General features: G+C 34.0%; 1 protein-coding gene across 1 annotated transcript; it reads right to left on the bottom strand.

Moving 5' to 3' along the window:
- Positions 1–5424: 5424 nt before the first annotated feature.
- Positions 5425–13659, bottom strand: LOC129911511 (polyubiquitin-C). The gene is made up of 2 exons (XM_055989327.1): positions 13458–13659; positions 5425–9267 (listed from the first exon to the last, which is right to left on the bottom strand). Exon 2 carries the CDS (start codon positions 9254–9256, stop codon positions 5600–5602), a length of 3657 nt encoding a protein of 1218 aa, XP_055845302.1. The 5' UTR covers positions 9257–9267; positions 13458–13659; the 3' UTR covers positions 5425–5599.
- Positions 13660–14445: the final 786 nt, after the last annotated feature.

Raw genomic sequence — 14445 nt, 5'->3', positions numbered from 1 at the left:
CTTGGTGGTATAGATTAGAGTTTCAAAAACCATCCAAATTCCGTGAATTAGACATTTTGAATGAGTACAAACAGAGTGCAAATATTCACCCCTATCGAGAGTTTCACTTGAACTAAATTCCACCCGGAAAAAAACTGAGGTCGAATTACGGCATACGTTCGTTAACGTATGGTTGCTATGTGTCCCTTTCTTTTTCTACTAATTAAATTGAGACAGAAATAGTCAAAACGTTAACGTATGATCGTGTGCCGTGATTCGACCCCTGAATTTTACCTTTTCCCTATTGTGAGTTTCTGGCGAAAAGTTGTTTACGTTCGGAAAACTCTCGGTTTTTTTAAGTTTTTTTAAGCTAATACGTTAGGTAGTCGACAGCTCTTTTCTCATTTAAATTTGTATGGCGAACTAATTCGGAGAAAAATGTTAATTCCTTCACGATACCTTTCGGTCGGAAAAATGTTCACGTGAAACTCAAAATATGGCTGATTTTATCTACCAACTACTAATTCGGAGAAAAATGTTAATTCCTTCACGATACCTTTCGGTCGAAAAAATGTTCACGTGAAACTCAAAATATGGCTGATTTTATCTACCAACTACCCTATTGACAGATATTTTTTAAATCTTAGGAACCGAAAAAAGAACCTCAAAACTAGAATTCAGTGTGACCAGAATACTTTTGAGACCATAAGTAGAGGGAAATGTATTGATATTAGGAATAATATTGCACTTTGAGACGTATAGTGTCACAACTAAAAAAAACACGACTTTTCTGGAAAAAATGAATTAAGTAAGAAAAACTCTGCACTCTTGTGTCGAGTTTTGCAGGTAAAATCATGCCATTTTTCACGAATGCAGATCTTGATCTTGTGAACTAGAATATCTATTCAAAATCGATGCTTTTTAAGTTGTGTCGTTATCCGTCTCAAGGTGCGATATGTACAAGTGTATACACATCGTGTCAACTAAATAAGCACACTTTTTAGAGAGGTTTCATTATTTGATTTTTCCAATCTAATACAGTCAAATAAGGAGAAAAAAGGGGTAAATCTCGGAATGAATGTTAGTAGAAATTTTTTTTGCTTAATATATTCCTTTTGCCATTCTATAACATATCTTAAAAGTCTAGAAAAATCTCATGTCCGCTTGTCGCGATTTCAAGGTCAAATCGCGAAATGGAGATTTTCAAAAATAGGCTATGGTATTATATACACATATGATACATGATTTCAAGGTATTTTTTAATGCTGATTCTAAAAAATCTAAAATCAAGGCAATCTGACGTCTCTGAAAAAAGTTATACCTGTTTTCATCTGTCAACCCATATTATTATAACAGTTGCAAACTTACTGCCGAAAAACCCTTAAAAGTTATGGTAGATGAACCAAATTTTGCATGAAGATTTTAGAATCCATCATTATTAAAAATCAAAACAATCCATTACAAAAAATATATATACCTACGAAATAACGGTATTTTTTTATGGAGGGGCAAATTTTAGGATATGCACTAAAGAAGATTCTTGTTCATCTTAGGAATAAGTGCTAATAGGCTAATTTTTTCATTTTAATCTTTGTTTGGATATTCTTTAACTACCCTCAAAAATCTAAAAAAATCTCATGTCCACAAGTCCTAATTTTCTTGGTTTGAAGATAAGGTGCAGATTTGAAAAAATTGAAAAACTACTCTTCAGATATTTGTGTCAGATCAACATGAAAAAGGTACATTGCTTATCAGGGATGGTCATATTGATTTGTTTGTGGGTTTTGTTGGAATCAGCGTTAAAAAATACCTTGAAATGATATGGGTTATGTTGGTATACATATAAGAATCTAAAGTTTTCTTATTATTTTTTTTAAATCTGCACCTAACTTAGTTTAACCTGGTAAATTAGAACTTGCGGACATGAGATTTTTTTAGATTTTTGACATAAATTATAGAATATCCAAACAAACATAGAAACCAAAAAATTAGCCTATTAGCACTAATTCCAAGATTGTACCTGGATGTTTTTTAGTGCACATCCCAAAATTTCCCCTTTTCTCAAAAAATACCATTTTGTCATAGATATTAATGTTTTTTGCATTGCATTGTTTTGATTCTGAATGATAATGTATCTTAAAACCTTCATGCAAAACTTGGTTCCGCTTCCATAACTTTTAAGGGTTTTTCGGTAGTAAGTTAGCAACTGTTATAATAATATGGGTTGACAGATGAAAAACAGGTATAACTTTTTTCAGATACGTCAGATTGCCTTGATTTTAGATTTTTTGGAATCAACATTAAAAAATACCTTGAAATCATGTATCATATGTGTATATAATACCATAGCCTATTTTTGCTAATTTTGAAAATCTCCATTTCGCGATTTGACCTTGAAATCGCGACAAGCGGACATGAGATTTTTCTAGACTTTTGAGATATGTTATAGAATGGCAAAAGGAAGATATTAAGCAAAAAAAATTTCTACTAACATTCATTCCGAGGTTAAACCCTTATTTGACAGGATTATCAGTGTTTGTAAAATAAATATTTTTTTGCCGTCAACTGTTTGTTTAAGATATAAGAAAAAGCAACGAAAAAGTTAGAGGTATTCAAAAGGTAAAAAAGTAGTCCATGAAACGAGTTGAATTCTATTTTTTTCTCAAAATAGTATTTTAGTTATAAATAATACTTACTTATAATACCTACTTAGTCACCAGACTCGTTATCTTTTCGGACTTGCGCATCCCTAAAAATTTTCAAAATGTTTTTTAGGTAGGTTTTTTAAATTGTTCATATTAAAGAATACTTGGCTGGCCATATTTTGTAAGGAGAAGCATAAGTAGGTATTGAAAAAAGGTTCCTTCAATATAATCATTTTTTGGAACTACGACCATTCTTGACGTCTGAATCTCAGATTCAATAGTATCATTTTTCTTTCCGTGACTTAACACTTCTTTTTTAACAATGATGTAAAACTTACAATCGACATCAAAACTTAATGTTCTTCTACGTAAAAAAAAGATATGAAAACTTTGTTTTGTAGGCCGTTTTTTGCAGGGGCCTCAGCACGTAACTTGATACAATTGAGTGTGGTCGATACAAACTAGTACCTTTTAAGTGAATTTTTGATCATATGATCGGCAGTATCTAATTTGGTTCAATCGAGGGAATTTAATGGAAAATGCTCGATTGATACAAAATAGGTGCTGCTACTGCTCGATTGTATCAAGTTAACTCAATTGTTCAAATTAACGTGCTGGCACCCCAGTTCTTTACCACTTTAAATATTTTTTTCGTGAGAATATGTATTTCATGAGTAAGAACAGATTTGTTTTAATAGAACCTTGTCTAGTGGGTCTTTAATTCATTATTAAGTTTATGATGGTCCTGTCGGTAAAACTAAGCGATAATGTTTTTCAAAATTATACTTATTTAATAATTAAATAATAATTTAATAATTAAATTAATAAATTAAACTGCATTGAGAAAACGACTGTCCTTATTCAATCGACACAAAATAACACACCGATTATTCCCCACAGTCACAACTTGTGACAGTCACAAAAATTCTCAAAGTTTTGAACTCCTATATAGAAGGTCACAACTTACAACTTAACGAAGAATTCTTTAATGGCTCTCGCAAGTTGTGACTGTGGGAAAAATCGGGGTATAAATTCAAAAATAATACTACTAGTTTTTTTTTTTTTTTTTGAAAATTTCTAAGAACTGAACGAGGTTTGTATCCGGTGTTGTCTGACTAGATGATTTTTTATTCAATTCCTCTGTATTTTTTTATTTTTGTGTTTGTTACCTCATAACTTTGGATTGAGTGAACCAATTTCGTTAATTCTTGCCAGTATAAGGGCCATTTGCTGAATCGAAACATAAATAATTTATGTTGAACATAAACTCTAGCCCTATTCTGCTATTCGATTGATTTAATTCATTAACCACGTCGAATTGTCTTCGATAATATATATATAAAAACTTTAATGCAGGCTCCAGGTCATTATCATTAAAGTTTTTATATATATACTATTTGAAGAGGTCACTACAAAATTCCTATAATTGTCTTCGATAAACTTATGTCTTTGGATAGCAAGATGATAATTCTGTTTGTGTTATTAATCCTCAGACAAATTTTTTCGTGAAAATTTAATTTTAGCCGCCATTTTTAAACGCATGTTATTTTAGACTTTCACGTGAATCGAATATCAGAATAAGGCCGTTATTCTCTAATGTCGAATTCCTTTCAATTTTTTGAATCGCCTCAAAAAAATCGAATTTTTGGTATTAAAAAGGAACATGAAAACAGACCGAATTCTTTTTGCGATTGTATGTGTGTCATTTGACAACAATTTTTACACGAACGTCAAGCTGAAACCAAAACAATTTCTGCAAAATAAAACCAGAGATTCCTTTGATCAATAATTTTGTTTATTTTCTTCGGTAATATAGATTTATTTTAATCAGAATCAAAGGGAAATTGCAGTTATTATTAAGATCTGAGTGAAGATGAAGTAGAAGGTTATTATTTTGGCCGGATGCTGTGGTTTTACAGAGAAAAAATTTTCTGACGACAATTACGAGAAGAAAAGTCACAGTAATTTGACTTTTTCACAAGAACTATGCCAGGAAAAAATATATTTTGATCGCACATTGTTTTTTTTTTATTTATTTCAAATTTTTCCGCAATAAAAATACGATATTCAATTAAAATTTACTCTTTATTTGAAGTTGGTGTTCTGAAATAAACAAACAACACGAAGAAAACTTTCAGCTTGACGTTTGAGAAATGTCAAATGTTCCAAGTGTCTATGCAAATCCGTGTAAATCTCTCAAAAAAGAGGGATTAAATAAAATTCGAATTCTGCTTCGTTTGAGGCGAATTTTTTTTCTATGGAACATGATTTTTAGAAAAAATTCGCTTAGAGATCGCCGAAAATTCGATTTTTCAATTGAAAGGAATTCGACATAATGTTTCCTCTGCGTAAACTGTCACATAAGGATTTATGTTGAACATACATATGTAAATGCTTAAGTTTCGATTCAGTAAACGGCTCTAAGAGACATGCAGACAAGAATTTTGCTACAAGATAAATTCAAGACGGTTGAATTGTTGCCTATCTATCCAATATACACTTCACAGTTAAGTGGATTTCGAAACTCAGCGAACAATTCTGCTCCATTTTCAATTTCTGGAACCTAACTTCTTGGGCTATTTCCACAAATCAATTGTTTTACGCTTACCATTCCTTGGAATTCCCAAGCCAAGTATTACCCTAGTTCACCCATATCAGTTTAATGGACACCTAAAACCTACCCAAACGCACTGATGCATTCATCCAGCTTGAAAATTATTGAATCCAAATAGATCGACCTTTCAACTAAACAGTTCCAACTCATTTTCAAATCAATAATCAAATTAAAAAGCAATTTGAATTAATTATCGAATCGTAACATTGTTTATTGAATTTAACAAAAAAGTTGTAATACAATTTATCAGAACTTGTAAAAGCATCTTGAAACAAAATAAAGAATTGAATTGATGCGTTAATCTAAAAAAAAGAACTACTGTGTATGAAGATCAATTTTGAATTTTATTTACGGAAATACTTTAAAATGCTCCTCCGCGAAGACGCAATACCAAGTGAAGAGTCGATTCCTTTTGGATATTGTAATCGGACAAAGTGCGTCCGTCTTCCAACTGCTTGCCGGCGAAGATCAAACGTTGTTGGTCTGGAGGAATACCTTCCTTATCTTGGATCTTGGCCTTGACATTCTCGATGGTGTCGGATGGTTCGACTTCCAAGGTGATGGTCTTGCCGGTCAAAGTTTTGACGAAGATCTGCATACCACCACGGAGACGAAGGACCAAATGGAGGGTCGACTCTTTCTGGATGTTATAATCGGACAAAGTGCGTCCATCCTCCAACTGTTTACCGGCAAAGATCAAACGCTGTTGGTCTGGGGGAATACCTTCCTTGTCTTGGATCTTGGCCTTAACATTTTCAATGGTGTCAGAAGGTTCGACTTCCAAGGTAATAGTTTTGCCGGTCAAAGTCTTTACGAAGATCTGCATACCACCACGGAGACGGAGGACCAAATGAAGGGTGGACTCCTTCTGGATGTTGTAATCGGACAAAGTGCGTCCATCTTCCAACTGCTTTCCGGCGAAGATCAAACGTTGCTGGTCTGGGGGAATACCTTCCTTGTCCTGGATCTTGGCTTTAACATTTTCAATGGTGTCGGATGGTTCGACTTCCAAAGTGATGGTCTTGCCGGTCAAAGTCTTGACGAAGATCTGCATACCACCACGGAGACGGAGGACCAAGTGAAGGGTAGACTCCTTCTGGATGTTGTAGTCGGACAATGTACGTCCATCCTCCAACTGCTTTCCGGCAAAGATCAAACGCTGTTGGTCTGGAGGGATACCTTCCTTATCTTGGATCTTGGCCTTGACGTTCTCAATGGTGTCGGATGGTTCGACTTCCAAAGTGATGGTTTTGCCAGTCAAAGTTTTAACGAAGATTTGCATACCACCACGGAGACGGAGGACCAAATGAAGGGTCGACTCTTTTTGGATGTTGTAGTCAGACAAAGTGCGTCCGTCTTCCAATTGCTTTCCGGCGAAGATCAAACGTTGTTGGTCTGGGGGAATACCTTCCTTATCCTGAATCTTGGCCTTGACGTTCTCGATGGTGTCGGATGGTTCGACTTCCAGAGTGATGGTCTTGCCAGTCAAAGTTTTGACGAAGATCTGCATACCACCACGAAGACGGAGGACCAAATGAAGGGTCGACTCTTTTTGGATGTTGTAGTCGGACAAAGTACGTCCATCCTCCAACTGCTTTCCGGCAAAGATCAAACGCTGTTGGTCTGGGGGAATACCTTCTTTGTCTTGGATCTTGGCCTTGACATTCTCGATGGTGTCGGATGGCTCGACTTCCAGGGTGATGGTCTTGCCGGTCAAAGTCTTGACGAAGATCTGCATACCACCACGAAGACGGAGGACCAAATGAAGGGTCGACTCCTTTTGGATGTTGTAGTCGGACAAAGTGCGTCCGTCTTCCAATTGCTTTCCGGCGAAGATCAAACGTTGTTGGTCTGGGGGAATACCTTCCTTATCCTGGATCTTGGCCTTGACGTTCTCGATGGTGTCGGATGGTTCGACTTCCAGAGTGATGGTCTTGCCAGTCAAAGTTTTGACGAAGATCTGCATACCACCACGAAGACGGAGGACCAAATGAAGAGTCGACTCTTTTTGGATGTTGTAGTCGGACAAAGTACGTCCATCCTCCAACTGCTTTCCGGCAAAGATCAAACGCTGTTGGTCTGGTGGGATACCTTCCTTGTCTTGGATCTTGGCCTTTACATTTTCAATGGTATCAGAAGGTTCAACCTCCAAGGTGATGGTCTTGCCGGTCAAAGTTTTAACGAAGATCTGCATACCACCACGGAGACGGAGGACCAAATGAAGGGTCGACTCCTTCTGGATGTTGTAGTCGGACAAAGTACGACCGTCTTCCAACTGCTTTCCAGCGAAAATCAAACGCTGTTGGTCTGGAGGAATACCTTCCTTATCTTGGATCTTGGCCTTGACGTTTTCAATAGTGTCAGATGGTTCGACTTCCAAGGTGATGGTTTTGCCGGTCAAAGTCTTAACGAAGATCTGCATACCACCACGGAGACGGAGGACCAAATGAAGGGTCGACTCTTTCTGGATGTTGTAATCGGACAATGTGCGTCCGTCCTCCAATTGCTTTCCAGCGAAGATCAAACGCTGTTGGTCTGGGGGAATACCTTCCTTGTCTTGAATCTTGGCCTTGACGTTCTCAATGGTGTCAGATGGTTCGACTTCCAAGGTGATGGTCTTACCGGTCAAAGTCTTAACGAAGATCTGCATACCACCACGAAGACGGAGGACCAAGTGAAGGGTCGACTCCTTCTGGATGTTATAGTCGGACAAAGTACGACCATCTTCCAACTGCTTTCCAGCGAAGATCAAACGCTGTTGGTCTGGAGGAATACCTTCCTTATCTTGGATCTTGGCCTTGACGTTCTCAATGGTGTCAGAAGGTTCAACTTCCAAGGTAATAGTCTTGCCGGTCAAAGTCTTAACGAAGATCTGCATACCACCACGGAGACGGAGGACCAAATGAAGGGTCGACTCTTTCTGGATGTTGTAATCGGACAATGTGCGTCCGTCCTCCAATTGCTTTCCAGCGAAGATCAAACGCTGTTGGTCTGGGGGAATACCTTCCTTGTCTTGAATCTTGGCCTTGACGTTCTCAATGGTGTCAGATGGTTCGACTTCCAAGGTGATGGTCTTACCGGTCAAAGTCTTAACGAAGATCTGCATACCACCACGAAGACGGAGGACCAAGTGAAGGGTCGACTCCTTCTGGATGTTATAGTCGGACAAAGTACGACCGTCTTCCAACTGCTTTCCAGCGAAGATCAAACGCTGTTGGTCTGGAGGAATACCTTCCTTATCTTGGATCTTGGCCTTGACGTTCTCGATGGTGTCAGATGGTTCAACCTCCAAGGTGATGGTCTTACCAGTTAAAGTCTTAACGAAAATTTGCATACCACCACGGAGACGGAGGACCAAATGAAGGGTAGATTCTTTTTGGATGTTGTAATCGGACAATGTGCGTCCGTCCTCCAATTGCTTTCCAGCGAAAATCAAACGCTGTTGGTCTGGGGGGATACCTTCCTTATCTTGGATTTTAGCTTTAACGTTTTCAATTGTATCAGATGGCTCAACCTCCAGGGTAATTGTCTTGCCAGTAAGTGTCTTAACAAAAATCTGCATACCACCACGCAGACGCAAAACTAAATGCAAGGTTGATTCTTTTTGAATATTGTAATCAGAAAGTGTGCGTCCATCTTCCAACTGCTTGCCGGCAAAGATCAAACGCTGTTGATCTGGAGGGATACCTTCTTTGTCCTGAATTTTAGCTTTAACATTTTCAATAGTGTCAGAAGGCTCAACCTCCAATGTAATTGTTTTGCCAGTCAAAGTCTTGACAAAAATCTGCATACCACCACGCAGACGCAACACTAAATGCAGAGTTGATTCTTTTTGGATGTTGTAATCGGACAAAGTTCGTCCGTCTTCCAATTGTTTTCCGGCAAAGATTAAACGCTGTTGATCTGGGGGAATACCCTCCTTATCTTGGATCTTGGCCTTGACATTTTCAATAGTGTCAGAGGGCTCAACTTCTAATGTAATGGTCTTGCCAGTTAAAGTCTTCACGAAGATCTGCATTGTTGGATTTTCTAAAATTGAATAAGTTAAAACAAGTAAAAAATTAGCTATTTATACAAAAGTAATTCTGAAGTGTTATAATAGGTGAATCATCATTGGACAGAATGTTATTTTTAATTTCATAACGTTTGGGTTTTTATTTCATCATTTTATAATTGAATTGATGCGATGACTCAATGAGTATAATTTATAAAAGTTGTGAAAATAAGTTATTAGGGTTGAAAAATCAATTTGTTTGTATTGTTTTAAGTTTATGACTAGGGGTAGAAAAATACTGTTCGAATTTTAGTAAGTCGTTGGGGTTAAGGCCTTTATATTTATTTAAAACCCTAGAAAGATAATCATATTTATACGTCTGAGAGACGTATGTTTCTTAAATCGTTTTTAAATATATCAATGTGTTTTTTTATCCTATCCATGCATTTTTACTCATTATTCAGATTCTTTTAAGTCAATAAATTAACATTATAGTTCTATTGTAAAAATACCCAGCAATTTACAAAAGGTATTGTGTGTATAAAATTCAACGCCATACGTCTCGCAGACGTAGATTATCTTTCTAGGGTTAAGTGGTAGGTAGTTTTAAGTATGTAGTTATATTACATTACTTTTTAGTCTGAATGCTCTATTTCATTAAGTTTTTTTAGTTTCTTGGAATTTTGTTATTTTTGTTTATACTATGCATAACGAAGAAAAAAATAACAAAAATAATAAAATATTATTAAAATTATTTTAATTTTAAATATACTATGCATATTTCAAGGTTTAAGAAAATTTAACAACTTTCGGCAAAATATTCAAACCTTATTAACAAATACTTCTTAGACTGGTAGTGTTTACTTGAATTGGCTTCGAGAGTTAAAAAATATTGTATGTTTAGGTATTTTTTTTTTTATTGTAAAAGCTTAATAGTTTCTCATTTTTTAAACAAAACTTGTACTTTGGTTTAGCGTTTTGCATCTGTCAACATTTTAATGTGTAAATCCGTCTAAAAAAAATAATATTTTAATTTTTATTAAAAGTAGCGAGTTTTTTCACTGATTATTCTAACTGATGCATATAGGACATATGTATCCGAGCCTACACATCAATTGACAAAGTTTTGGAAAGGTTTAACTCTTCATTATGTCGATTTATAACGTATGTTGAACGTGTTGATCGAGTTAGTGCGGATCTAGCTTAAATCAATGAACAGAGAAACAGCACAGAATTAAAAAGAAAATCATGCTTTTCAAATTTGAAATAGGTATGGAGAGCGATCTCTTATTATTATGGCTCAAGTAAACGAAGAACTCGGTTTAGACGTTTTAAGCAGAATTATTTTTAAGATGTTTAATGGTATGGGCGGGTAAGAAAGAAAAACCCAATGTTATAAAAAAAAACTTTAAAGATCGCTTAATATTTGCTAAGAAACATCAAACAAGTGTGGTACTGTACTCCCACAAAGTAGTTGTCAGACGTTAGTTGAAATTTCACCAAAGAGGTGCCAAGCAACTTTATTGGAAAATGTAAGAAATAAGATTTAAAATTTTGCTTTGGTTAATCTTGGTTTAGGCTGTTCTGAATACTATAATATAATATGTTGTTTTTTGCAAATATCTGTTCTAAACAGATTTTATAAGTTTTTTTTTTTTTTAACCAAACTATCGAGCGATTTAAGAGCGGAATTCAGAGTAGTCACTCAAGCAAACATTTTACTCAAGTGAACATTTGGTCTTGCGTTTGGCCCACTTCAGCTACGTTACGTAAAGAAAACCGAAGGGTTTTTTATTTTTTAGCTTATGAATTCCAACTGAGGAAATTTCGAAGTAAACGTTTGAGCAAACACTCAGAAAAATTCATCTCAGACTTGTGCTTGAGAAAAAATTTATCTCGAGTGACGACTCTGAATTCCGCTCTTAGTTGTTCTCTAAAACAGTTTTGTAACGTGCTGAAACAACTTGTATTAATAAATTAACTCTAAAGTTAACTCATTTTTTTTTTTTTTCACTAGAATAATGAATTCGTAAAATAAATAAAACCAGAAAAGTGTGTAACTCCAAATTTTCTGAAAATTGGATTTGAATGCCATCTGTTAGACAAACCTGGTATCTACAGTTCCTTAAACTGAGAATCCCCTTAAAGTTCATAGTTTTTATTTTATTAGCAAATTAGAAAATGAACACTTCAAAACAATTTTGTTTTTTTTGCTCTCGTATAAAATTTGCTAAAATGTTACACACTTTTCTGGTTTCACCGACGATATATGTATTAGGCAAGTATACCTACGAAGTTAACTGTAATCTTATAGGTTTCTACTGAAAAAAAAAAAATCAAAGTTTCAAAGCGATTTTACATTGGACCTATGTAATATGTGCAAGACAATTTCTTGTAACTACTTATTTGAGTACTTAGGAGTAGGTAAGGAATTTTGCTACTTTGTCAAGAAAATTTCAAATGAAATGAAAATTTAAAATAAAATAGGTATTTTAATCTTGACAAAATCGAAAGCTTTAACAATTTGAGAACTAGTAAAAAGTTTAAATCGGAAGGCGTAGGTACATACTTTAATTTAAAGAGCTTGGCTATTTATTAAATTATTTTAATGTGAGCAGAGTGACTATTTACCTAAATTGAGCAATTCAACTGAAAAAAGAACTATGTCAAAAGAAACATTTATTAAAATGAAAGTTTCATTTATATTTTTTTTTTTTAATTTGTTTTCCTACAAATGGGCAAATGGAAACCTTCGATTTCAATAAACTAATAATCAATTTTTGATCTTAAATTAAATTTTCTTCATGGTATACATACAGGGAGTACAAAAAAAAAAAAAAAAAAAACGGGAATAGAAATCGAACAACGACATAACGTTATTATACATACATATGAATATAATTTATCTGGAGTTAAATATATAGGGTAGAAGGGGGAGGATTTGCCAGGATTTAGGAAAATTGACTTAACGCAAAGTTCTTACGTTTGTTTTAATTTTTGTTTTACCTGATATTATTATTGACTTTATTATCTTCACTTAAATATTTTTTGCATGTTGATATATGAATTGTTTCTATTTTTAATAATTTATTCAAAAAAACGAAAAGTGATGTGGCAAAGCCTCCCCATGTGGGAAGCTTTGCCACGGTGGTGGGGAGGGATTGCCAGTTACCTAAATATCAAAGTTAATACAAATAAAACCAATAAATCATAAACAAAACTTCTTTTTAGCTGAAAATACGAAGAACTGATTGATTTTTTAGGATCCTGCCATCCTTTTTTGAGGAAGCTCGCTTCTGGCAAATGTACCCCATGGGGTGCATTTGCCAGAGCAAAACCTACCCAAAAACAAATGGCAAATGCACCCCACAAGCTAATCTTTCAAAAATTTAGTTATAACTTTTTTATAAGTTAAACACTAAAAAAATAACTTCTACACAGCATAGTACACATAATTTTCAAAAGATATTTGTATGAAAAGTAATTTAACAAGACAAATATCTAAAATTTACGACGGTTATGTATCTTCAAATTTTGGTTCTCAACATTAAAAAACTAACACAAGCGTCTTATTTATTTCGTGTCCAGCCAAAAGCTGTCAAACTTTGTGGAAAGTTTTCAATCATAAATGTGCAACAGAAAATGATTTTTCGGTATTTAATATTCTTTTGGTTTGGAAAAAAACCTGGGGTGGCAAAGGTACCCCATTGGCAAATGCTCCCCCTTCTACCCTACCATCTAACATGAAAATGCACAAAAAAAAAACTTTGAATAGATAGCCAAGAACAATCTAGAATTGCCTACTTCAGTTATAGAGAAAAAAGCTGATGCAATTTCCTTTGTTCGAAAAATTTTCATTTGGAAGCCATTTTGTTGGACGAAATAAAGAAGAAAAAAAAATCACTGATTAAAATGAAAAGACAAAAAACACGAAAAATAATCAGATTTGGAATAAAAGATCAATATTTTGAAAATGAAGATTTAAAATAAATTATTTTATCAAGTTTTTCATCAAAAACAATAAACATTTGCTTTTATATATATATATATTTAACATACATGAATACGTATTTTTTCATTACGCATATACATACGTATGAAGGTATACTCACAAAGCCAATTTCACAATCACTTTTTTTCACAAAAATAAAAATAAATAAAAAACAAGTATTATCTTGCAAAAAAAAAAGAAAACAAATAGATAATGGTATTAAATTTTACTAACCTTGATAGTTTTATCAAAACAAATAAATTTCTTTTTCGATTTGTAGGTATATATACTTTAATTTACTTTTTATTCAATGCCTACTTATAAATTGATTTTTTTTTTTTCACTTATATATTTGATGAAAATTAAATATTTTCCACTGAGTGCTTGGTTTGTAGTTCAACTGCTTTTCACAACTTTCTGAACAATTTTGTGAAGAACTTGTAAATGTCGGTTGTATTTATAGGGAACACACATACTTCAAAGAAAACTTCCAAAATGAATTTTTCTTGTTGGAAAGTGAAGCACACAAAGAAAATAGTATATAATGATAAAGAGCTGTCTCTTTTTCGCTGATGAAGTAAAAGAAATATGTCTTGAAGAAAAGACATGGAAAATGTTTATAATTCATATTAAATTGGATAAAATGAAATTTAATTAAGATAAAAACAATAAAATACCTTAGTAGAATGTATTTTCTAGATGAAAAATCTTAAGGTTTTTGTGAATCAAGCTGTTGCGTATTAGATGCAAGAAAATGTAGGATGAGAGTGCTGTCTTGCTTGCCATCTAATTATAATTGAACAGTGTTTGTAGACAAGATTATGAGCTGGGTATTTTATTTTTCTGGGTGAATTTTTTTATTTTAATCCATTTTAGACCTATTAGAATTTTAGAGTTAATTTAATACGAATTTGAAATGAGATAATTTATAATATTTGAACGCAATGAGTTAGGATATGAAGTAATTATCAACGAACGTTCTTAAGCCTTCTTACAATGACTTAAAAAATGAAAAAGTGGGAAATTTACAAAAGTAAATTTTTTTATTTATTTGTAGCGCTATTTGTTTTTGGAAAATAACGACAAAAACTGTTTTTTAAAGCCTAGTACGCTGCTGAAGCGATAAGAAATTTTCCATACAAAATTTCGTTAACGAAATTCTGAACGGAAAATTTCGTTTTTCAGTACGAAGCTCTTGCGAAAAAATGGAGATTTTTCACTC

Source organism: Episyrphus balteatus, chromosome 2 (assembly GCF_945859705.1).
Source record: "Episyrphus balteatus chromosome 2, idEpiBalt1.1, whole genome shotgun sequence".
Classification (NCBI taxonomy): domain Eukaryota; kingdom Metazoa; phylum Arthropoda; class Insecta; order Diptera; family Syrphidae; genus Episyrphus; species Episyrphus balteatus.
This window is presented reverse-complemented; position numbering and strand designations above follow the sequence as displayed.